The following is a 26,524-nucleotide window of genomic DNA, read 5'->3' as shown; positions in this document are numbered from 1 at the left end:
TTATGAGACAAAATAAACAAAGCGACGCATCATCAATTAGCTTACACTAGTCACTAGATGAGATGAGATGAGATAATCATAGTAAAAGCAAATCAGCTAGACATCATCAAGATTTATTAAATATGAATTAAAAGTAAATTGAACTTGTGTCGTCATTCCAGAGCACTGTGCCCTATCACAGGGACTAGCTGATTGTCTAATTTGAAAATTAAGTTTGACGAAGTTACTAACTGATGACGGGATACACATACACATGTAATGTACAACTGAATTTTGAGAAGAGGTATGATCAATATATATACACTGCATATGGCACATACACTGTACATGGGTATATTTTTATGATGTGCAATGAAGTTACAGCCACCCTTCAGAAAAGACAAACATCAACATTCAGGGTCAACTTACATTTATTTTTGCATACATACAACACAAACTGCTTCTTACATAAATGTGCAATCAGCTGTGCACTTAAAATATGGAACGTTGGATATTAACATGAATCGCAGCTTCATGTTTCTTTATTACATACAGAATATGTTCAACAGCACAGACTCTTTAATTTACTATGGGTTATAGCCATAAAAAGAGACACCAACCTCACAAAAGGAGCAATTTGTTTCCTATAAAACCTCATCTTGAACATGACATGACACAAAGCGCTGGCTAGTCACCTACTGATAATCGAGATACAGCATCTACCGCACACATTTGGATAGCACAATAAATGCATTTTAGAGATGACACTGACATGTAAGCAAAGGCAACCTGATACACTTGCTTACATAGGTAGCTACTGCTTTCAGGGCAGTGGACAAGGATTATTTATTTTACACTGTGTTAAAACGAAGCAGAAGTGTTAGTTAGCTCTCTTGGGTCAGATGTTTTATCCATGAGCCATCAAAATGCGTTTAAGACATTTCAGCTGCTTACATAACTTCTGAAGGTTGAGGGAAACATTTGATTGGATTAAATTACACGGATGGCATATGCCGCTGATCCTTTTGCAAAAACTATTGCTTGTCATCACTGTCAACGTTGATTCCGCCCTATTACATCTCAACAGCAGTGAAAGACTGAAGTAAGGTAGTACAGGGAAAAATACTGACACATCACCTCTGACAGCACCACACACACACACTTCATGGATGGTTACCAAATCAACGAGGCTCAGTAACAATTACTCTCAACTGGAGGAAACAGCTATGGGTTAGATATAACAGATGGATCTGAAACACTGAGAAGTTTGACACCCGACACTCAAATCACACTACTGTCTCGAATGTGGGCCACACTGCACCTGGGAAGGACAGGACACGCCCAACACTCGTAGGGAAAATGACAAACCGGTGTTGCGTTTCAGCATACAGTGTAGTTGAGTCTATATATTCAGTCAAGGTGGTGAATTATCTTCCATTAGTGCTGCTATTATAGGGTAATTCTCACTCAGGTGGTGGATGCTTTGTGGGGGAAAAAAGTCCTTTGGGCTGTATTGTTAACATTTTTGCATACATTAAGCCTGCTGCACAGCCCCGGGCAGCCTGCACAGTGAAAATACAGCTACAGCCATGAGTGAGTGAACACAGTGGCTGTTAGTTCAGAACCTGTACGCTACACTGTGCACACTAAAAAGAAAAGACTTCCTAAAGGGAAAAAAGTTCTGATATTCCACTCTGAACTCTGTACACACACTCCCATCCAAACACAAACACGGCCAAACACGACAAAAGACAATATGCACCTCAAACACGACACGTTACTTCTCACCACAGTATCAACAATAGATTAGAGTAAATGTTCTTAGAAATCAAAACCATGACTTGTACAATTAACAAAAGTTGAAGTAAAAAAAAAAAAAAGTGCCCTCCTATTATTATTATTAAATATGCATGTCCACAGACCCAAATCACACCATCTTCATACTTTAGAGTAACAGAAGTATACGCGCACACACACACATTCTCTGAATTTACAAGTGTGGTTAAATGTTTTGGACAAATCAAGAAGGATCAAAACACTACCGCTGTGAAAAGGTCATCTGTTCAATCTCATTTCAGTCACTCTGCCATAGAGAAGAATACAACCAAGAGAGCACGTACAGCCTTTCAGTGCTTATCAGTTAAGATTGTGCAAACCACTGATACGGTCATGACACACACATATATGCACATTTAGTGAGTCAATTCCATGTTATAACATACATTTATACATAATCACTATGTATAGGCTTTGATATAGAGCTACAAAATATATTTAGGTAAGCGTAACAGCCCATTGATAAAGAATGATGACTGAATAGAGAGAACAAAAATGTCTTGACAATACAGTCCTGTAGCAGTGAACAAAACCTAGTGCAACGTAAAGTACATTCATGATAAAAGCAAGTGCACAGTATTTTTAATTTGCACCCCTCGGACACTAGAGAACAGAACAAAAAATGTACAACAAACTATTTTGGGGGCAAATGTAAAACCTGCAGTGCATAGCCTTCTACTACATGTAAAGGGAAAAGGTAGAAGATTACCCTCTACTCTTGAGATTCCCGCCCTGATGTACAGGTCAGTCAAAATGATGGATATGAACCGCTGTGTGTGCGGATGTAGCAAATGCCAATACTGAACCTCACAGGTGAACGCAAGTGTCTTGATATTGCACAGATGGTTAAACACATGATTTGTGCGTATAGATGTACTTTTATATAACTCTATACTGTAGACACAGGCACGTTTGCTGCCACGATTAAAAATAAACAGCTGAACGATTCATATTAAAATAAATGTTAATATCAGGAAAGAAGCAAACATCTCTGTGGTAAAGTTAGAACACACGTTTAGGCTCATACACTTCTCATGTTACTGCTCAAGATATAAATCCTTTCCTGTGATTCAGAAGGGGATTGGTCTATACTTCTTAGATACTTCTCTCTTCTGTACATACACACACACACACACACACATACATATACACATTTATCATAGATCTATACATATCTGGATATGCCCTTTACATATTAAGAATGATCCTATCTTTCCGTCGACTCCCTGGGGAAGAAGCAGTCGTCACTGGGTCCCTCTGGGAGTTTTGGGTTACTTGTTACAGTTCTAGTTGGGATGGGAGGAGGCGGGAGACTTGGGAATACCGAAGGGGTCGAGGATAACCAGTCGGGTTCTGAGTCAAACACAGAGCGTGAGGGCTGAGTCTGAGTTTGGGGCACTAGGGAATTGGAAGGGAAGACGGGGGCCTGTGGTGTTTTCAATGGAGGTTGGAAATCCAAATCATCATCAAAAGTGACCCAATGCTGTGTCGGTTTCCCTCCTGGTGGAGGTGGCTGGCGACGAGGTGCGAGGACAGGTGGAATGCAGGACGGTGGTGCCAGAGGCAAGGAGGGGACAGGAGAAGGGGCAAGGGGGAGCAGAGGAGCAGAAGTAGGATTTAAAGTGGATGATGGAGCAAACAGGGACATGGTCCTTTGGAGTTGGGAGGCGGGTGCAGCAGTAGGGACTGCTGTTGGAGCAGGGCCGGGGATAAGTGGCTGAGTAAGAGCAGACATGGTCCGCTGAAAGTTTGGCATTGGGGCGGGACGCTGGACGCTGAAGTCCGGGGTGAGTGAGCGTTGCTGCTGATACTGCTGTGCCAGTGGACCTGTGAAGGGATTGGTGCTGCTGGGTCGGGCCGGAAGCGGCTCGGTCGAGAGGGGGCAAGGGGAGACGCGCAGCATCTCCTGCGAGCGGCTACGAGACGGGACAGGAGGTGGCGGGAGAAGGGTGGAGGCAAAAGGTGACGGGGTGGATAGTGAGGAAGAGGAGGACGATTCGAGTGCTTGCAGGTCTGACAGAGCGGAGGACTGGAGGGAGAAGGACAAAGGGAGAGTGCCGGAGGAAAACTTAGACACAGGAACAGAAGGGGGAGTACGCAGAGAGGAGCCTCTGGTCAGGGACTGAGTGGTGTGCCAGGAGGATGAGGAAGAGGAGGGGAAATCAGAAGCAAGCGTGTCCAAGGGGTCGGGCTTCCATTGTGCTTCTCTTTCGATTCCATTCAGTCCATTAGTCTAAACAGGAACAAAACAAAGAAAATGCCATTCAGCCGGCACAACAAATGCTGTGTGAAAATATGAACCATTGACTGAAGTGTGCTATAATAATTAATGGTCCATAAATTAATCTATTATAATCTTATTTATTTAGCTCAGATCAAAGCTTAAAGATACCCACTGAGGCTTATAGTTACAAGCAGCATTTCTTACTTGATCCATAACACCGCTAGTGGTCAAAAACTCCACATGGTTCCTTTAAACTTACCACCTTAAATACACTGACTACTGCTGATGTATGTATCACAGTCCACATATGATCACCAACTTGAATACAAATTCATGAAATACAAATTAAACAAAATGCCAAATCATATTATGAGGTCATTGCATATGTGCTCACTTTCAACACCTACACAACAGTGAGCAGATATGAAAGGACTAATGAGGGGGAAATGGCCAACGACAAAACATCACATTTTTCTGATCTGCTTTTCTTTTCATGTCAATAATGGTTTGATATGTTGACCGACAAAAAGACGACAAAGTTAAAATAACTTGGGGACTTGAGGAGACGTAAAAAGGAAGGAACATTTATGCGAGAGGAGGAGGTTACTGGGTGTAATGTACTAGAGGTGATAACATCAGAGCAGAGGACTGTTTTGCTATGGAGGATGAGACAAAGAGGTGGTTTAATATAAAGTACCTGTCACCCTGAGGGCTTCTCCAGCTTGTGAGAGAGAGACAAATGTATCAGAGAGACAAAAGCAGGAAGAATGACACAGACAACTAAGCTCATCTGATGTGAGACAAAGTTCTAGAGAAAGGCTATTTTCGCAGTCTACACCTCCAACACTTATCATAATTTAGCTGATAATACCTTGTCTATTGAGCAGAATTTAAGCATGAATCTGAAGTACATTATATAACTACATGCAAGCAGAAAAGTCTCATTGTACCCAGTTAGATAATTATGTTAGTGTTCTTTGTTCAGTAGCTGAAATTCCAATAATTTAATGAAAAGGAAGTTGGCACTAACCTGCGCAGCTGGGGCTGTCTCAGACTTGGCAGCATCGGGTGGTAGAGCGTGAGAGGAGCGGGAACGTGGTGGGGGTTTAGGAGAGGCTAGACCTTGTGGAGACCCAGCAAGGGCAGCGGCAGGGGCAGCGGCAGCAGCAGCAGGGGCAGGGGCAGGTGGGGAGTCTGTTTTAGGAGCGTGCTGTGGCTGAAGTGGCGCTGGATGTGTGAACTGCATTGGTGGTGGGAGTTGGGACTGAACTGAAGGGGCCGCTGGTTGGGGCTGCATTGGTGGCTGCATGGGTGATGCAACCTGGGGTCTGGATGCAGGGGGCTCTGTAGGAGGACCTGAGAGAGGACAGAATGAAGGCTGAAATTCACTAGATCACAGTAAAGGGATATTTCAGGTATTTTGAAGTGGGGTTGTATGAGGTTGTTATTCATAATCAGCAATAGATGATGGTCGGTGCAAAGGTTTTTTCCAAACAGAAAGAACTGACAGCAAGGTGAAGTGGTAGAAATATTCTAAATATAAGATGCACTTACACTGATGCAGAGTATCTTAGGTGAGCCTTTATTAGGTGGCTAATATACGTTATTTCTGCTGCCTCCGTCCACAGCAGTACATTGCTTAGCTCCTGTGCTGAGACTCCTGCCTGCTTCTCCAAACTGAGTTAACTGACTATGGATAACTACATCATACAACCCCACTTCAAAATATCTGAAATATCCCTTAAATACCACTCAGTAACACAGGAAAATGTATTCCTTACCCAGAGGCAGCTCAGCGGGTTTGGCCTGGGCACTGGGCACAGGTCGTGGGGCTCCAGGGTGGGTGTCTGGGATGGGCCGAGGAGCCCCGGGATGCACCTCTGGGATGGGTCTGGGTGCTCCAGGGTGAGAGGGAGGTGGTTGGCGAGATTGAGGGGGCATACTGATAACCCCAGCTCGAGGAGGGATATTCTAGATGATGTCATAAAAAATAGGGAGCAATTAAGAGAGTGGGTAAAAAATCAGTAAAAGATAGGTTAAGTTCCTTTTGTTATGAATATTCAGAGTTGTAAACTCACTGGTCTGGGAGCACCTCCGGGACCGGGAGCTCCCACTGCTACCTGGCCTCGAGCTGAAGAGTTAAGACAGACAAATTGGCTACATTAGGAATAACAAAAAAAAATATCATACTACTCCTGCCTCTTAGGGAGACATGTAAGAATAGCAGGAGTGTTAAGAGCAACAAGTGCACTGCAAAACCCACACCAGCCTATGACAGACCAAATTCCCCATGGCTTACTTCATTATTAATAATAATGACTCGCTCAGTCATCCCTGAGCTGCAGGAGGTCTGGAGGAGAAGCAGGCCTTGTTCTGTGAGCCAACTGCTAATCACACAAGCTTACAAGCACACACACACACCTCTTCTTTCATTATTCCCTTGCTGAACTCCTGTCGGTGCCTGTGAACGCGTTCCCACGCAACTTAAATGTCGGCTGTTATACTTCACCGTACAGTCACCACACGCAAGTCAAGCCTGCTAATCATGCACACCCTTACTGTAACAGAGAGATTCAACTAACCACACACACACACACACACACCATACAAGTGGGTCAGGTGAAGACAGGCTGTGCAACCAAACCCTGTCCACCCTGGGACGGGCTTGATTTGCGTCAAGGTATTTACATAACACAGGATAATATAGTACGAGAAAACTCCACAAAAAGATAGGTGTTTATGGAGCTAAAACAAACTTGCACAACTATGTGACAATCTTTTGTCATTTCATTGTTGCACTAATGCTAATGGAGGCTACGTCATGCTTTCTGGCACTCACCTGCATTAGCATCTGGCCGAGGAAGTGCAGGGCTTTTAGGTCCTTTGCAGCACAAAGGAAACCAAACCTCATTACTGTTATACACAAAAGTGGAATACTGGTCACAGGACGCAGGTGTTCGCAATGACAACACTTTACTAGAAGCATTAAGAAGAGCATATGGTGGTTTTAATGCAGCAAAGCAGTGAGGCTTGAGATGCTCTGAGTCTGAATATCGACCTGCCTGGGAACGATTTCCCCTCGAATCATAATGGATTACTGCAGCCGAGCTGACTTTAAGACCTGACTGAAGGTATTTTCCTTTAACTCGTTTAATATCCCAGTTATGAAAAGACTATGATCACCGAATCAATACTTGTATAGTCCATAATGACAGTGAGTTAGTGTACAATAGTGAGGTATCCAGTTCCCTACAACGACGCAACCATTTCAGTCTGATGGTCTCTAGCAATGTGTGTCACTCATGACTCCTGATTATAATGTGATTCAAGAAGACTCATTTGGATGCATATCCTCTGTCTTAAACAAGTTGTGATATTTCCTTTCAGACATCAACAAAACATCAAGTCTCAATAGGGAAAATGCCTGCTTTTTGTTGTTTCAATTAATCCCTAACATCGGACACTAATTGGTAGGACCCCTTAGTATTAAATTGGGAAGGAGAAATCTTGTTTTTCTGGGAAAAAAAGTCTGAATTTGCAGTATATGGTCCCCTAGACAATTTTATATTCCCTGCTTTGATTTTGCATTTAAATAAGCCAAATATTATTTTTCCAACAGGCTACCAAACACATCTCTTTCACACACACAAGACCATCAATGTAAAAAAAAGCATTGATGACTGAGTGTAAGACTAGACTACAGGGATCAGATGACATTTAAAAGACACACCGCCTGACCAGTTACCTTCACTGCCTCTCCTACCAATCCGTGAGCTTAAAGACCCACTGCCTGGCCAGTTACCTTCACTGCCTCTCCTACCAAACAGTGGGCTGAGACATTCGCCACAGTCTTAAAGTCAAAGAGGGGAAACAGTTTTTTAAATGACAAAAAATACATCCTGATTTACCAGCTACTCCACATTAAATATATTTAAATAAGGGCAACAATACCTGGGGAAACGTCTAGTTAAGTAAACAACACCTTTACAGTAATCACAGTTACACCACAGAGGGGAGATGTTATTTTGAATATATCAGCCACATACTGTATATATATATATATAAGCACTGCATTTTGAACTGACCCAAGAGGTCATTCACAACCTCTCAACTCTAAACACCTTAATCTAGGAGTTGTAACACTCAAATCAAGCATAAATCAAGAACTGCATGGTCCATTCCCATTTCAACTTGTATATGTACAGTAGTCCAGAGCAGGAGAGTGCTCATATCATGATGGTTCATTGATTGTTCAGGGAATGCATTTTTTCTTCTGCAAACGTACGTGTTTCTATGCTGAACTGAAATGAGCAGTGGATCTGATGACAGCTCACTGAAAATAATGCAATTTATTTTGTTTGTGTAGCATCAGATGGAAAATAGCAGCCACTAATTTAAATGCTTGAGCAACATAGGCACATAAACACACAGTTCAATACTAATCACTTTACCTCCAGAGTCCTTTCTAACTGGCAGAGGGCTCATGCCTCCTTCAGGAATGAGGAGAAGCAGTGGGATAAAGGTGAAAGTGTTAACACCTGTCTTAAGTATCTCATACTGCACCATACTGAAACATTTTTATCCATCCTTCCAGTGTAGGATTTTATTTGGTCACTCTGACTAAGGTTGCAGGCTAATGCTTCTGTGATTAAAATGTTGGAAAATTAGGCTTTAATTAACTGTAGACAAGGAGGTTAAAAATGATACCTGAAGGTGGTGGTGGGCGTTGAGGGGGTGCTGGTCTGGCTGGAGGGGCATGGGGACGAGGGGGAGGTGGGCGTTTGGGCTCTTGAGATGTGGGGGCACCAGGCTGGAAGTCAACAGGAGGCCCTGGAAGGAATAAAAAGAGGTGCAAAAAGAAAAGGGAGGGGTTAAACTGAGGGACAGCAACATTTCACCATTTGGAATTTTGCAAAAATTTGGGACTGCCCAGTTTACACACGCTCGGAAAACTAGCACATTCACACAATACAGAAAAACACGCATCTACTATTTCCTCTAAATTTAAATTTATCTGGAAAAGAGCAAGAGAGGAAATAAATATACATATACATATATATATATATATATATATATATATATATATATATATATATATATATATATATATATATATATATTTAACTTCTCTTCAATGGCTCCCAGTAAAACAAAAAATTTATTTTAAAATACTTTAAAAAAAAAATAATTTTATTCCTTGAATGGTTTAGGTCTTTCATACATTGTTGACATGCTCACTGAAAACACACCAGCCAGAACCTTTACATCATCACATAAAGGTCTCCTATAATAAATTGTAAATAAATTGTAAATCAGCTAACTGTGCCTTTAGTCATTATGGTCCTACACTCAGGAATTCTCTACCACAGAAACTAAGATCAGCTACAGCAGTGTCTTCTTTCAAAAGCAGACTAAAAATGTATTGTTTTTTTATTTGTGCAACATTTGAGGAAGGTTTGAAGTATGGGGTTAATGGGTAAGAATCAGTATTGTTGTTTTTATTATATGCTTTTAATAATACTATTTTAATATTGTATTCCCTTTTCATTGCAATACCTGTTTTATGCTATCTTTTGTTTTATATACGTTTTTGTCATGTATGTTTTTTTAACGTAATTTTGAAGCACATTGAGTCTATGCCTGTCGTATGAAATGTGCTGTATAAATAAACGTTGATATTTTCCCATTCACATTTCATAAACTCTCATTCCACATTCAGTGTTGACTATAGAAAAGATAAAGCTATCACTGCACACATATTAATACTGCACTACAAAACATGTTTAAAAAAGAAACAAGTAGTGTACTGTAAAACACACTACAAGCCGCTCTAACACAAAACACAAATTAAATAGCCACGCATTACATTTTACCTGGGATTTCTCTCCTCATTGGAGATGGACTTAAATCTGCTTCAGTGCATTACAAACAGAACAGAATTACAGTTTATATTCCACCAGGAAGAGACTGGAACCTGAGCTGATGAATAGACTATACTTTCAGCAACCTGATTCCAGGTGCATGTTAAATTTACCCTGTGATGGTCGAGAGGGTTGTACTCCACGACTAGGCCTGCTAGGCTCTCCGTGGGTGGGGGAGGGACAGGGACTACTGCGTGGGGATGGGAGAGGGGAGGATCCAGGGCCAGAGCCCGCTCCAGGCTGAAGGTGTTGGGGAAGGATCTCCTCGACCTCCTCGTCCACATCACCTAATAAAAGAGACGAGACAAATTCATGAACTTGGTACTCCATACTGTCTTTTGTATATCATTGGCATAAAAATATATATATATTTCAATTTTTGAGGATAAGGATCGGGATTGTTTGGCCGTCAACCCTCACCTTCCATATCATAATCATCATCGCCCATGTCTGTGTCCTCAGCAAGCAGGGTGGAGCTAGCCGAAGTTGGAATGCTTCCACAGATCCTGTCCACGCTCATCTCCTCCTCCAGACTCTTAATCCAGCCCGGACTCTTCAGACGGATGTCGATCATCTTGCCAAGTACCTAAAATGTAACCAAGAGACATATACAAGGGAGAAGCAGACATTGGTTCCAGGTATATAATTGATGAAAAAGTGTTTTAAAAAAAGTGCGCAGGGGGGATTAAAACTATGAATGACTTTGAGTTTTAACAATAGAGGTGGATACACATTTTATATAATGATAACTTACAGTGGAAGCACTGAGAGACAGAGCCGCAAGAGCAGAGTAGCCTTCCAAGAAAGTTACCCACATCTTCTCTTCGACAAACCTGCATTAACAAGGACATTGTCAATGCAATCTTGGTCTGGAGGTAATACATATATGTCTGTGCCGGGATTTCAGGCTCACCTGATGAGAATGACCTCTCCAAAATTTGCAAACTTGTCTAGCAGCTCGTCTATGAGTGCATCGTCAAAGTAGTCGTCAGGGCCAGAGGAGCAGAGTGACACCAGGATGGTGCCATCTGGAGGCCCCTGCAGAGCAATGACGTCTTTATAGACCTGATGCCGTGCCTCCGGGTCGACCTCTAGGATGTCCACGTCTATTATCGACACCACAGGCCTAAAGAAAGACAGAATCAGTGAGTTCCTCTTGACAGCGCAGCGTGGATGTGAATGCAGCCAATTATCTTGCTATGGTGAATTTAGATTTTATAAATTTACTCTCATCCTATAGACAGATTACCTGTGGTCTGAAGTCTTGAGCTCAGCCCTGCCGTAGTACATCAGAGTCCCAGGGCTCCAGGGGTTGTCTGGATCGTCTTCATTCTCCCCCGAAGTAGAAGCTGCCCCCACTACATTCAGCTCCTCAGCTGCAAAGCATGCACAAATGCATATGAGACTACATGCTGTAATGTTGTCTCCAGTCAGAAGGTCTGAGATAGAATGGAAATTTATTTGGGTTTGTTAGCCTTACCTGCAGTGGCTCTGCATCTTACCTGTTTTGTTGAAGTTCCACTTCCTCCTCTTCCACAGTATGCGGTCAGTCCAGGCTGGTGTGCGGCACTTCTCACTGGTGTCATAATCTTCTGAGAAGAGGTCATACTTATAGGTGGGGGCGAAATCCAACTTCCCCTCGATAAAGCCTCTGAAAACCTGTCGAAGATATCTCTGCATTAGTATGCACTATAAAAGGCTCAATGTAATGGCACAATGTTTTCTGTTGAGAGGAGGGGAACGTAATTAGTGCTGTAAACGTGTATTGTAGGTCATACCAAACCAGCATTTTTCTGGTCCAACAACTGGTCCCCAGCTGTCAAGGCATCCCAGTTCTGCTGTTTGATTAGCTCTTTCACTTCCTCATTAGGCAGGCTGATTCGATAGTTAAAGTCTCCACACCAGAAAACATAGTCATGAGAGTATAGCAGACGACCCTGGCAAGGACAAAACAGATGCGGTTATGCTTATGTTATGCAAAAGTGTGCTCGTAAAATCACTTGTTCATGTCATGGTCACCATACCATACCATAGGAAAGGTGAGTCTGCGCGTGATCTCACTGTAGTCATCGTTTCTCTCCTTGACCTGTGACTGGCCAGCAGCAAAGTGGGAGCAGACGAAGCAGATGCTGGTGGTGTGGAAGAGCAGGCGAATGGCCACGCCTCCTTTATTGCCTGTAGCCCCGCCCATCCCCGTTTTTACAGTGTCTACAGCAACATCCCTGGAAAACATATTTAATTCGTGTGACATTTGTTACCATAACTGGGATTTCCAGTATAAATAAAATATTGTCTTGCACATGTACTGCTCAAACCTGATGAAGGGTGCGTGCTGTGGGCGGATGAAAACAAACAGACACACTCCCACCAGCTGCTCTGAAGCAAGCAGCACGTACTTGTGGTCCCGTGATATGTTTTTTTGTAGCTCAGCTGCCCATAGTTTCTGGTTTGTAGTGCTGTGACAAAAACAGAGAGATGTGTCATAATGCAGAAAAAGAAAAAAACACCCAGACAAGCCAAAAACATCTTTGTTCCTCCTCAAGACATTTAACCAAAAGAATTCACATCTGGATAAGTCATATTAGCCTTGTCAGCTCAGGCCTAAGCAGTCCAGCTCAGATCTAATTATGTCAGGATCATGGCCACCTTTGAAATCAACTTCCTGTTTCAGGATTTTATATATGTTCCATGCCCTTTTTTATGTAATCAATGCATTTAAATATTTCCCATCTTTATTTTTGAAAAGTGAAAACTGCATTCCTGATACTAGGAAAATAGTGAGCAGAAAAAATACCTAATTTCCTACAACCCAGAGGTTAAAAAAAAGAAGAAGAAGGCAGGTCAGTTATCTGGCTGGAATTTTGCACACATACCTCGCACTGACAATATTGCCAGCATTCAGTTCAACCATTTCCTCAAAACCGATGGCAAAGATATCTATGGGGTTGGCTTTGCTGTCTGCAAAGAGAAAAAATACACAATGTTCAAAATAAGTGTATGATAGAAAAACATTATATTTTAACATAATACGATTTTGTGAACAGTATAGTAATTTCATTCAAAATGCATTAACCTACAAAAATGGCAATTTGAACAATGTCAGCTGTGGTTGACCATTTAGCTCCCTGGACCTCTGCTATATTAAGTAAATATACTGTACATATATATACATATAAAGTCTTGCCATTACTGTAACTGCATACGCTCTACAAAGTCAATGCACCCGGCCAAGAGATAGTCTGGCACATAACCCCCTTAAACTACAGTATGAGATATAGCGTGTTATAGTAAGCTTTAGAGGTGTTGCTGTTGGATGCTAAGTTAACCTGCTGCTGGCTTACATTAGAGTGATATCGTTCTTCTCATCTAATTCTCAGCAAGAATTTCCCAAAACTTCAAACATTCCTTTCACCTAATAAATAAAAGCAGCACTATGAAACACATACCCTGGAACTCAGGATGCCCTGCCTTCTTTGGAGCATCCAAAAGCCAGTCGTTGAGTGTCTGGTTGCGAAAAGCAATGCTGCGAAACTGTTTACCCCCGTTGACATTCCAGGTGCCGACACACACGCGGATCTGCTTGGGCTTTGTGTATTTATGGTAGTTCTGACACATTCCTAGCAATACTCTTGGGGAGGCTGTAGAAGGGAGGAGAGTAGGATTAGAGGGTAAAATGGTTGAGTATGTGTCTACAGGAAGGGCGGCATACAGGGAAACAAAACAAAAACCAAATGGGAGGACATCCAAATACAACAAAGTAAGACTGAAACCAAGTTCTAAAACATGGGGCATGGGAGAAAGGATAAAAAACAGAACTTTTGTACATTTAATGAATCAACCTTGGTAATGGTTCATTTCTGTCTAAATGTCCACTCAAAGTGTTGTTTAATTTAATTGCATCTTCTTTCTTTTAATCGCTATTGCAAAAGCCTAATGAGTACTGACAGAGGGTTAAACCACTACCAACATTGGATTATAAATGAATAATCAATCATGTGAAGCAAACACGAATGAAACGATGTGATGGGATGAAAATATCCATCCACTTGGGGGCGGTCTGTCAGTTACTATACCTGATTGTAAGACGGGCTCAGTGACTAAGATTGTGGCAAGAGCAGGCGAGAGAGAAGGGAGAGAAGGTCGGGTTAACCAGTGCTTTAACAGATAATTCTAGCAGAGCAGTTGGTCAGCATTAATCTAACTGGGACAGAGAGCTGACACATGGAGATTACACTTGACGTGGCACAGACAAACCCTTCTATTGTGCAGATAGCTTCTGGCTAACAGTGCTACAACAGATACAGGTCGAAACTTGTCAAAATATTCAAACAATTCCAGCTCATGGGGCAAAAAAGTAGGATTTTCTTTAAATCATAAAATAAAGAAGCTGCAACATGTTATATGAAGCAAAAAAAATGCATTTGTTACACCATTCATCAATACATCTGAGGGAGGATGTGATTTGTCGACTAAATTAGATAACACTCGATATATTTGAATTACCATAAAGACTGGAAGTGGTGAGCAGGGCTCGGGCTTTGTCTGCCAAATCACTGTTGAGTGTGGAGCCCAGCCTCAGGATGTCTATTGCCTCCTGCTTAGAACTGTCAAAGAAGTTGTTCTGGATGGTCCTTGTCACAGAACGAGCGCCATCTTTTAGCTTCCCAGCCTACAAAACAGAGACGGCACAAAAAATTAAAAACCACCATGGTGTGAAAAAAGTCTATACTTGCCACTCTGACAACAGAAGAGAGAAAAGAAGGAACAGAGAGAGATCAAACTAATATAGATTTTTTTTTTTTTTTTAACTGCCCCGGAAGGATCAAAATGTAAAAATGTCACTGACTGATGTGCAACATGGTTTGATTTAATGAGACTGGCAATCATTTAAATTGTTTCCTCCAAGTTCATCCAATCAAGACACCAGATGTTGTCAGATAATGAAGGCAACAACTGGAAATGATACTGTAGAAAGAAAATGATCACTCAACAAGCGAGGGCAAGGGCTACATTTCCTTTGTTTTCTTTTTAACTTGATTTCTATAAATCAGAAGAGATCTCAATGGAGGTTTCATGAGTTGCCAGGTCATGACAGTATGTATCACACTGGTATTTAAAAGGAAATAAGACTGTATTTTATTCATTTTTTAAATAAAGAAGTCCCATCAATCCCATCCTCCATAATCATCATCATCGTCATCATCATTTAATCCACAGACACCAAAATCAATAATGCACCAGGAATAGACCCATAGCTCAAAAACAACATCGACTGGTGAACTTACCACAGAGGCAGAGAGGTCCAGGGAATAGCAGAAAGAGATAGCACACAAGGGTTAAGAAAGTGAAGCATGCAATTCTACACACAGAGAGGATCAACTCTGGCACTGCATGCACAATGCACTACTAGACATTATTTTTTAAGATGCTATTTATGGTTAGAGAGAAGTCAAAAGGTAACAATTAATTCTGTCATCCTAGAGGGATTTCATCATTATTGCACTGTGCCTGCAGCACTTTCTATAGCCATTTCTATAAGTAGACAGTTATGTTTCCCCTTCCATGACTTGCTCATATATTAAGCTGCCAAGGGTTTTGAGGTACAATAATGAGCCTTTGTGATACTTTCTCAAGCTTTAAAAAAAATCCCCAAACTATACAAAACATTTTATTTAATGGGGTAAAAATAAGATATCTTTGGAAATCTTGCCTATTTTCTTTTCAGCTGGAATAATCTTTATCAGTTAAATGTGTTCATCAAGATTGTCTATTCCAGAGATGCTAATGAAATGTCCACCCTTTACAACTTTTTAGATCAAATAATAATTTAATACTTAAGTCAATTTTGCTTCATGGAAAAAATAAATAAGAAACAACTAAAAATACAACACATTCAATATATATAATATTCAATATTATAGTGTGCTGCATTTGCATCAATGAAATAAGCCATTCACCTAGCCAGTGTCAACATTGGGAGGACATTGTTACAGCAGGCTAAGCTATACCAGAAATTCATAAAATATGATACAATAATGGAAATTATATCTATCTATCTATATAGATATCTATATATCTATATCTATATATTACTGTGACCTTATACATTTGTGGGCACTTAGTGTGTTCATATTTTGTACCTTAGCCTTGCCGTCCAGCGCACCAGTGCCTGCGTAGATCTTACTGACAGAGTCTCCGTTGGCAGACCACATGGTCCTAAACACCTCCTGGAACCTGGCCACCAGCTGGGGTTTCTCTGTCAGACTCATTTCCTCCAGTTGCTTTGGCAGCATCTGGTGTGGTGAGGAAAAGGGGGGGATAAAACTATAAGCATCAACACTAAAGACAATGGACATTGGGCTGAAGAAATTTTATAGCAAAAGAAGAGCATGCTGTCAGACTCCTACCTCAAGGGCAAAGAAAGCCTGAACACTGTTGGTTCTATCCAGACAGTCCAGGCAGTTGGTCCTAATAGTCCCCCCCTGAGTCCTACAAATACATTTTATAATGTTAAGATGCAATAAAAAAATGCAATTTATTACTAATTTATACATTTGTATTTATTTCTCACCTTGCGATCCCTGTCTCTCCTGAGTAGTAGAAGAACCCACACTCTTCTATGAACTTGCTGAGGTAGGGTTTGAGGACGCTGTGGAGTTTGTCTGCCTTGCCTCCCTTCACATTTTGATGGTAGTCAAAGTTCACCATTTTTACTGCTGATGCATGCTCTGATGCCTTCAGGTGACTCTGAGGGTGACAGAGAGAGGAAAAGGACTTATTCCCAGAAATTCCAACTGAATGCAAAAATGCGGTGCATGCAAGATGTGGTTTCTCTGTCTACGGAGCAATATATTAGTAAGTATGCAGGTTTTAGAACTATTGCTTAGTTGACAGCTGATAATACTATCGACCTTGCTTCTTTACTAATTTAAATGTGTGTGGACGTTTTGTTAAATGGATAAAATATTTACTACTTAGTTGGACTATACATAACTTATATATTGCAATAGTCTGCACACAAGGTGCTGCCCTGCAGGTTCTGTTATTGCATCAACATTCCCTGCTATGGCTAACCAGGAAATGCATTTAATATTAATTAATGAAATGTAGTTTTATACCTTAACAAGATACAAGCCATAAAACCACAGAGGAAATGTGACCTGACAAGAGTTCATGGTTCAGTAATTGGGATACGAAAGAGCTCCTCGCTGTTGCTAGTGTATGAGTGTACAAAGAGAGTAAATGCAGCATCTGATTTACAAGTCTTTTTTGTTTCTAACAGATAAATATCTTGTAGCACATATCAGTGTGGTTCCTCTCACCTGAAACGCTTTGCTGAGCATGTGTTCCCCTTCCTTACTCCCAAGCAAGTTGATGATCACCTGTTTACCATACAACCTCCGCAGTGCTGTGAAGTGTCTGCACAAAACATAATACACTCACATAATAAGCACAGTTAAAAGTCTAAAATCTCATCACAGACAAATGGTGCACCAATATAAGCACATATAACATATTAAAGGTCCTCTTGCTTGGTACCAAAACACATGATCTCTCATTAAATATAGAAACCAGGGCTGCAACAGCACAGCAAGGTCACACCTGATTGGCCCACACCTGTACTGTAAAGAGACCCAATACTCGGTTTATTACCCAGGAACAAAGACCCACTGACAAGTCTGTATCGTGTTTGTTCAAACTGTTACTTTTACATAAAGGTAAAGGAATGCAAATGTCTTTGAATGGGATATTTTTTTTTCTACAGAAGGAAAATCTGCAGAATTAAGCAAAAGTTTTTTTTTGTTGCTTGTAATGTGAGACAATGTTAATTTATGATAACAAAGACTGCTTTTGCTTAAAATCTGCATAGGAGTAGTCGGAATTCTGCAGGCGCGGATTCCTCGTGGGCCTGCATCAACAATGGCACGTCAATGTGGACTCATCCTTCATTTTTGGAGTCAACAGTGAAATATTTATGTGTAATGCATTCAAAAGTCCTTTTACTTATTCGTATTTCAATGAATCTTTCTTCAGCTGTGACACTTGCACATAAATAGCTGAGGGAATACCTTACCTACATTATGGGGATTACTCCCTGGGTGCACTTATTAAAATGGTTATAGTGTGTATTTTTGCAAAGCTGTAGAAACTGGAGGGACAAAGGAGAGTGCCAAGAACAGGCACTAAAATAATCTCGGGCCTCTGGATCACATTGGTTTAATAGATGGAGCAGTAGTACCATCCAGCAGAGACAATAGCAGACCAAATCTATGCTCTGCTACTGTCTCAGAGTTTATAAAAAGATGTTTTTTTTGGCCTCGTACTATCTAAGGAATTTCAACACAGGCATATTAAGCGGTCCCTGCAGAAAAGTGACAAAATATAACAAAGGATGAGTCATGAGTCCTGATCTGGACAGATATTGAGAAAGACGAGTTGCATTGCCAACTACTTGGTGTGAAAAATTGTTACATAATACAACTGATGTACCATCTGACATGCTTGTCTTGACATGTTTAGGGAACTAATAAACACGGGGAAACTTAATTTTAATCCTGAGACCAATCCGTAGCTGCAGCATAGCTATTTCTCCTAACTTTCATCGTAAAATTTGGAAAGATACAACAAACGAGAAGACACAATTAGAATTTAATGAAAGAATAGTGTCTGGATCTGAATGCTGTGAGTAAGAGTGAAAAAGTTAAGGAAAGAAGTTTGCAAGGAAACTGTCTGTGATAGATATAAAATAGAGGTTATTAAGGTTGACAGCTGATCACAGGCTTCTAATGTGTCCTTTCTGTTCCCTCTAATAAACCGGCCTTTGAGGACACACTTCAATTAACATCTTCCCCTTCAAGAGTCTGGAGAGCTTTTCTCAATTGTGCCTTGGGCAGTGACTGCAGGAAACATAGTATTATGGTGTGTCCTCTGCTCTTCAAAGGAATGGTAATCTGTTGGTTTCCAGATAAAGTAGCCGAAAACTGCTACAGACACATACACACGCTACATAGAATACATGAATCACCTTTCGAATGCTGGCGCATTTGCCTCAAAGCCCCTTGAGAGTTTCACACGATGAGAGCCCACCTGCAGGTCAGAGATAGCAAGAAAAAGACAAAAAAGACAAGTCACAGTGTCCTTCTTAACTTAATCAAACCCTTTAAAAGGAAAGTTAGGCAAACACACACTTTGCAGATGACCAGAAAACCTGGTGGTGAGGGATAATTTTGAGATAGGATTTTGGATAACATTTGAACAGTGGAAACAAGACATTTATAGTGGAAAAAAAGAATGGCACAGGAACAACAGCAAGACAGTGTCAGCATACAGAGACAAAGACACTGAAGAGCAGAGAAATATTGTTGCCCGTCACCTTTACTGGAACTTTCAATACAATACTTTCTTTTGCATATCGACTTGATTTTTTTCCTCACTAATTCTGCTAAATATTCTCTACTTTTGAGAGTTTACCAGTGCTGACTGAATCACAGGATACACCAAAGACCCTTACGGAGAGGTAAAAGCAGGCATCACCACACATGACCATACCTCAACAGGCTGAGCAAAACCCTTGCACAGCTGCTGTTACCCAGAGATCTGCTCACTTGTTCCCATCTCTGCCTGCGCGTAACATTCTCAACTTTTATTTATCTTCTCTTACTTTTAAAATATCTTCTCTTCCTGTCTCTTAACGGCACATCATCAACTTCAATGAAGAAAATAAAATGTCATTATCCCGCCTGCACCATTCAGTTTCTGCTTCCTCTTACCCCCACTTGTCATTTAATTCAGTTCACAAGCAACACACGTGCATTCGGAGTTTAAACTAGACAATAACTATTACTATTGCACTGTCTCTGGAGAAATTATCTGCCTGAATGTCTGCATGTGCCCATTTTTGCTAGCCTAGGGCTCGACATTCTGCTCCTAGCTGCTGCCATTTTGTCACTCCTTCCTCTCTCTGCAGCTGTGCAGGTCGATGCTCTGCATATTTAATAACTTCCTGATGTAGCATCTGAAAGGACTCAGGTTACAGATGAACACCTTGGACCACATCCTCCAGCTAAACAGATGACACCCGGAGTGTCATTGGTCAAATCACCATTTCAACTCACTTTGGTTCTTCTATACCACTAAAGGCCTTAAATGTAAATACATTTCAAGGTTACACATTTCCTGTCTTTGATAAAAGAAACTATTAGTTAACTATTAATCTTAGAAGTTCCTCAACCAATTAACTAGATATGTGAAGCTGTAATTTATTGATTACGTGTTTGGATGCAGTTGCTCAGAAAAATGTCTTGAAAGCTAGTGCTTCTTAAAGTACAAAGCACATTTGTGACTATTATTATGATTACACATGTGACCATTTTCCACTAAAAACAAATGGCTCTTCTTGGGCTGGACGATATGATAATAATTGTCAAAATGATGTAAACATGCTTAGGTTTTCTTCTGTATCTTTTCTATTACAATGTCTAAAAAAAGAGCAGTTGAGCTGCATCACAGCAATATTTACATTGTGTGGATGACGCTTTACATTCTGATATAGTTCTTAATTTAATAAGAAAATACTTGGTATTTTCATTTGTCAAGTATTTACGGAAATTCTCACCATAATATACAAAAACAGGCTTTATCCTGATGTGATTATTACATATCAACTATTTATTTATTGAATTAACAGAAAAAAATGCTATATGAAATGATATATTATGATTATGACGGTCATATCGCCCTCTTTACACAAAACCACCACCACCAAAAAAAAATGAACTAAGATTTTGTCATCAACCAGAGCTCTAACAAGTAATAACTAAAAGGGGGCAACCCTACCACTGAACTGCTTTGCATCTTTCCCAACAGTGTTTATGACTTCTATGACTAACTACAAGGATGATTCAGAGAATAATTCTCTATGACTAATATAAACTAACTGTAGAAAAAACAATAACTCTCCTTCTGGACAAATCTGAAACTATCCATCCTGCTCAAGAAATGAATAAGAGACTATGGGGAGGAGAAAGTAAGCCTACAAAGCCACAATCGGCAGAAGGGACTAAGCTAAAACAGTGCTTCAAAAAGCAGGAAGACTACAGTTCTGTCTGAAAACAACCCCAAGCCCACTACCCTGTGTTAGACGAAACCATAGACCTTTTGGACTGAATAGGTGGCTAATATGGTCTTGGCTTCTCTTGGTGCTTTAAGAGACTTAGCAGTTCATTCGTCCATATTATCAGTTAACACCTATCCAGTTTCCTGGGAATTAAGTAAAAGGGAAATGGTTAGGGGATGTTTTCAGACCAGACTCTCACCTGACCAAAGAAGTCTGGGAGCTGAGGAAAACAGAAAAATGCCCTTTACCAACCACTGTATCTGTCATTAACCTCCCCCACGTCTGATCTTATCCACTAGTCTGTGCAATGTCAGGACAAGGGCAGGAGAATCCCAGTGATCTTATTTATGGTGTGCATTTAACAGGTGATCCTAGTTCCTGCTTTGAATCTCCAAAATGGCCTTTCCTGGACAGGTACTGTGTATGGGATTGCCTTGGTGTTCACCACTGGTCTTTGACATTGCACAGAGAAAGCCCTATCTGCAGTATGAAAGCGCCAGCACCAGCAATAGCCCAAAAAACAAACAAACAAAGAGCTTATACCAGGTGGGGGTTCTCATCCATCCCATTAGGGTGCCGATTCTCATTCAGGTGCAACAAAACACCTTTAATGGACTTTTTCTGAACACAGCATGAACAAAATGTGTTAAAACTAAAGATATCCAGTATAATTGCAAGAGCTCCATGTATAGGTTTCATCAGAGTTCAGTGTTTACACTTAAACTATGCAATCAACTGAGACTGAATGAGCCTTTTTCTAAAACTGTAGCATTTACAAAATGGGCAGGACTTCTACACAAACATGAGGTTAGTAACATGCTTTTCATATAGCGTTGTTTAATATATGAAAGCCTCACAATCACAGCTTTATAGGGTAGGTTTATATTTAATATTTCCATTACCTGGATTCCTGGCTGTTCCCAGAAAAGAGGAATGGACCCACGGATCTGAATGAATGATGAGACTTTGTCATCCAGGAAAATAACCTGCAAAAGATAAGAGGAAAGTTTGGGTAAATTATATCTGCATCTGACAAAACACAGATTGTAAAAACACTGTATTAAACAGCAGGTGTGTCTGTGGCCGCTTTATCAGGACACAAAGGAAAACCAAATAAAATTCCCATCATTAGTAGTGAGGCTAAATTTCTGGTGCTGTATTGCCGGCATATTTTCAAGGTCCAACTCATTAATCAGCACAAAAAAAGCTGTCAGCACCACAGGTGCTGTCCAAAATAAACAAAATACCTGAAAATACAGTAAAATCCAACACAAAACCCCTGAAATTACACTACAGCTTCCAATGTTCAATTACTATTCAGAGTTTGAAAGAGAGATGTCGGATAACGTCTATGGCAATTTTTGAGGCAGCAAATATTGATATCGTTGTAGTGCATTACATTGTATTATAATTAAGCTACTCTGTCCAACCTATAGCTTTGCGTTTCTTTCCTGAAACAGGAACTATAAAAAGAGAAAAAGCAAAGAACTATATTTTCCCTCACAGAGCTGAAAAGTAAGGTGTCATGCTCAAATGTACCTGTGTCTACTGACACTGATACTTTGCTGACTCAGCAACAAAAGCAAAATACTGACTGAAGTTTACTTAATAAAGGAAGTTAAACTACAGCAAAGTAGCTTGACCAATAAATCAGTGTGCTGATATATTATCATCAATTTCACAATGTTTTAATCTTATCTATGCATCTACAATTATTACTGTTGAACATTTTAATTCTACAGTGACAGCATGAAATGCTGGAGCAATAGTGTGTCACTATAAGGCCACACCAGGTTGGCTCCCTAACAGTCAATAGATAACCAGTGTTTAAACAGACTGTATTAGACAAGGTCATGTGACCATGCACAGCCCATATAGAAACTGATGCAACTACAGTATCAAACTGTTTTTTGATCATTACCCTTCTCAAACAAGAAGAGAGAGTCAATAAAACTATCAAACATCTAAGTCACCTGTTCAGTCTCCACAAAGTTGGCCACCTGTCCGTCGTCATTTGTTCCTCGGACATTGAATCTTGTGCCGGCTCTCTCTGAGCTGAGGCGGGAGAAGATGCACGCCTTGGCCTGTTTGTGCCCTGCATAGATAGTCCTGATCTCCACACCACCACACATCAGCCTCAACAGCCAGTCATCACAGTTTACGCCATAGTGTTTCAGGTGCAGGTGCAGAGATTGGTTCCTATAGATTAATCCAAACGGACACATACAAATTCAGCGTTAACAGGGAATTTTTACACGCAAGTTTCAAATCACACAGCCCCCATATGACACATTCAGAAGAAGTATTTCACCAGAGAGATCGTGCAGATTGCAGAATACATACTTAGTTCTTATTTACTACTCTAAATACCTGCCTAGTGCCTACTCCTTGTAACCTTGGAACAGTAAACATTTCATGAGCTTACCAAAAGAAGCGGTTATCTGTAGTGTCCTCTAGGATCCTGCGATGTGCATTGAGACTCAAGTCCATGCTAACTCCTGTGGCAGACCAGGCAAAGTAGAAGTGCCCTGAATTGAGGACCTTTCGCACTTCAGCGATCCGATCCTCATCTCCTGGATCATTCTTCAGCGATATAAAGTCTGTCTGTGTGACCCTGAACACTTCAGAATCTTGCACCTTCCCCACAGAGCTACATCCTGTCACAACCACCAGACTGTGGAGCATAGAGTCACCTGCAGAGGTAAGGTGGAGAAGAAAAAAAAGGGGGCATGAGTATGAAAACATTATATATGGTGTATTGTGGGGAAAAGGGATAAACGCAAGCAGCAGCTTCATAGATATGAAGCACTGCATTAAGAAAAGATACAATAAAACTGAATTTAAACTTCAGACTTTAAAATTAAAAGACTGGACAAGAAATGGTTAATTTAAATTTGATGCCACTATTTGAAAGGAAATGACCAGCAAGTCAAATCTCTGCCATCTATAAGACTGAGCTTTAATCTTTTATGCAGCTTTTTCCCTTGTTGTGATAACAAGGGCCTTCAAGGTCATGTAGAGGGCAGGAGAAAGCAGCTTACAAGAAAGCAGCAACAGGACTACAAACTGAGGGCCTCCACAGTCACAAGAACCTGGGGTCAAAATCTGGACGGGATCCAGGACATCTCTGCAACAAGGAGCAATGAACAATGATGTGCCTGTAGCTTACCTAGGTTTAGGCGGAGGACACCCAGGATGCCATAGGCATCAACAGTCTTGGCATATGTGTTTTTAATGGCCTCCTTCTCTGCTGCCGCTAGAAGACAAACAAAAGCAACACAAAGTGAGGAAAACATTGGTAGTGTTCTCCTTTAAACTTTAAGGAAGATGTGACATGTGACTTAATCATAGAACAGAAGAATGACATCCATCATTTTATAGTGAATTATATATGTTGTATATTTGTATTTCCCTTGTAGCATCCTTATTTGGGGCAAGACTTTAGAGGATTTCAATCATCCGTCATTACAGTGTAATTAAACAAGATGTCTTACACAGAACAGCAACAGCCCCCGATTCAAACATGAGGCATTCCTCCCTGGTCCTTGTTTCCACTATGACACTGTAGGGGGGTGGGTCCAGCTTGTGGTAAATGCGATATCCCTTGCTGAAGGCCATTGTTGATCCAAGATGCAAAAAACCTACGTTATGACCTGGAAACCAAAAAAGAATGGACGACAGCATAAGAATAATTCTCAATCGACACATCTGTTATTTGACGGCTACTACATTGTATGATGGCCTATCGATTATTTTATATTTATTTAAAAAAATGTTAATACATCCCCTTCATATAATTATTATTGTTATTATTATTATGTATCCATTTTTGTGGTTCACTGTCACTTTACCTTTTTTCTTTAGTTTTCAACTATTAACTGTATTTTGACTGTGTACATGGGCTATTATTATATTTTGTATTTAGCATGTTATTTATGCTTTTGGTATTTGCACTATACTCCTTTTGCTGCTGTAACAATTTATAAATAAATATATCATTAATAATACATTTTTCCCCACTATGAGAATAATAAAGGATTATCTTATCTTATGATGGAAATCTACCGTATTATTAGGTAATAACATTACAATTGCGTGATCCAGGAAACTTTCATTGCGAAATCCCTCAGAAGCCTTACATACTATCAATTAACGACATTAAGCCAAGCCCCAAACATGTAACTAACTAATCTTTTACACTGAATATCGCAGGTATCTGGAGATTTTGAGCAGCAGGAACACTGTGAACAGATATCGTTGGGCCGAGAATAGAGATATATCATCATCCATCCTGACACGGACAGTCACGACATAATGCAACTGCAGCAGGCGAAGCTAACGTTAACGTTTGTTACCTGCCAGCTGAGCTTAAACGCCAGTTTTTATGAAGGCGAGAAACCAACGAAGAAACCGAGAAAGACGAAAAGATAAACCTGCTCTTTACCTATCTAATGCTAGCTGGTAACGTTAGCTAAGTTAGCTAAATTAATCACAGGGGTAGCTATGATTCGCTAACGCTAGCTGACGTAAACGTTACTACCTGCACGTCCGGGATAACATTTACTAATACATAGATTATAGCGGCTCAGACATGTAAAAACATATAAACCCGTGCATACATTTGAATGTCGGCCTTTTCTTTTTAATTGTAGGTTTGATTTAAATAACACAGAGGAAAGGGCTGAGGATTGCGCCTTACCGTCTGCCCCCGCCGGGTTGTTACTCCGCTGTCACAACAAAATCCTTCCCGGTGTCTTAGCGAAAAATGGTACATTCCGACGCAAAGCACGCCTACCTGACGTTACCGTAATACATAGTGGAATGGCACCGTGCGCTTTTGTACGAGGGCATCGGAAAGCATTTTCAGTGCGTAAATAATTTTCACGCTAAATTCAATGAACGTTCTTGGTTCTTGTGAGGTATTTTTGATTCTGACTCATTTAATTGAATTACTATGTCATGCATAAACAATACCTCCAGACCACAATGGCTAACAAGACAACGATATGAACAAAACAGACCAGAAAACCAAAAGTAAACGCTTGACAATATTAATAATAACGAAATAAACCCATCTGACGTTTCTTTCAGACTTTTGCAACAAAAGAGGCTAACCCATAAACGTTAAAGTACACAAGCACTCCATCCTGTCATCAACGCGTTAACATGCAATATAGTCATTTTTACAGGAAGTCACAAAATTAAAAAAAAAAATGGATAAAAATATATTTCAACATTTATTTGGAGACAATGTTACATTCGGTCTGATACTGCAAAACAAAAACGATGAATTCTGTTGTAGCGTTATGTCTGGCAACATTTTTCATCCATATAATTATATAATTATATACGTAATACTTAATACTTAAATCATCCCCCAATTTGTTTTTTTCTTGAATTAAGTTAAATTATACGTAAAGTCTTTAAAAGTATTAAATGGAAGAAAAA

General features: G+C 40.4%; 1 protein-coding gene across 7 annotated transcripts; it reads right to left on the bottom strand.

Annotated features, from left to right (window-relative positions):
* Nucleotides 1-454: 454 nt before the first annotated feature.
* Nucleotides 455-25,820, bottom strand: synj1 (synaptojanin 1). Of its 7 annotated transcripts, XM_083926999.1 has the most exons (33): nucleotides 25,776-25,820; nucleotides 24,571-24,729; nucleotides 24,246-24,332; nucleotides 23,502-23,769; nucleotides 23,050-23,275; nucleotides 21,979-22,062; nucleotides 21,620-21,697; nucleotides 18,986-19,047; nucleotides 17,283-17,379; nucleotides 16,532-16,707; nucleotides 16,368-16,449; nucleotides 16,101-16,253; nucleotides 14,464-14,629; nucleotides 13,407-13,598; nucleotides 12,834-12,918; nucleotides 12,276-12,416; nucleotides 11,990-12,182; nucleotides 11,739-11,897; nucleotides 11,463-11,619; nucleotides 11,210-11,336; nucleotides 10,874-11,086; nucleotides 10,715-10,793; nucleotides 10,381-10,546; nucleotides 10,074-10,247; nucleotides 9,913-9,951; nucleotides 8,747-8,869; nucleotides 8,491-8,529; nucleotides 6,879-6,920; nucleotides 6,118-6,170; nucleotides 5,821-6,010; nucleotides 5,070-5,395; nucleotides 4,737-4,760; nucleotides 3,984-4,048 (listed from the first exon to the last, which is right to left on the bottom strand). In XM_083926999.1, the coding sequence occupies exons 2-32, from the start codon at nucleotides 24,692-24,694 to the stop codon at nucleotides 4,740-4,742; spliced, it is 4,122 nt and encodes a 1,373-aa protein (XP_083783125.1). In that variant the 5' UTR covers nucleotides 24,695-24,729; nucleotides 25,776-25,820; the 3' UTR covers nucleotides 3,984-4,048; nucleotides 4,737-4,739. The 7 variants fall into 7 exon arrangements, with proteins under 7 accessions (XP_083783120.1, XP_083783121.1, XP_083783122.1 ...); XM_083926994.1 differs by lacking the exon at nucleotides 4,737-4,760 and having other exon boundaries at nucleotides 455-4,048; XM_083926995.1 differs by lacking the exons at nucleotides 4,737-4,760; nucleotides 9,913-9,951 and having other exon boundaries at nucleotides 455-4,048.
* Between the last annotated feature and the right edge of the window lie 704 nt (nucleotides 25,821-26,524).

Source organism: Echiichthys vipera (genome assembly GCF_963691815.1).
Source record: "Echiichthys vipera genome assembly, chromosome: 14".
Lineage (NCBI taxonomy): Eukaryota > Metazoa > Chordata > Actinopteri > Perciformes > Trachinidae > Echiichthys > Echiichthys vipera.
This window is presented reverse-complemented; position numbering and strand designations above follow the sequence as displayed.

Bases quoted from the DNA above. Each gene is read 5' to 3' on its own strand.
- synj1 (XM_083926994.1), bottom strand. From the start codon at position 24,694: ATGGCCTTCAGCAAGGGATATCGCATTTACCACAAGCTGGACCCACCC. The intron at 12,417-12,833 runs GTATGTGTGCAA...TTTTTGTCACAG, and splicing joins GGCAATATTGTCAGTGCGAG to CACTACAAACCAGAAACTAT. The intron at 11,620-11,738 runs GTATGACCTACA...TATCTTCGACAG, and splicing joins ACCAGAAAAATGCTGGTTTG to GTTTTCAGAGGCTTTATCGA.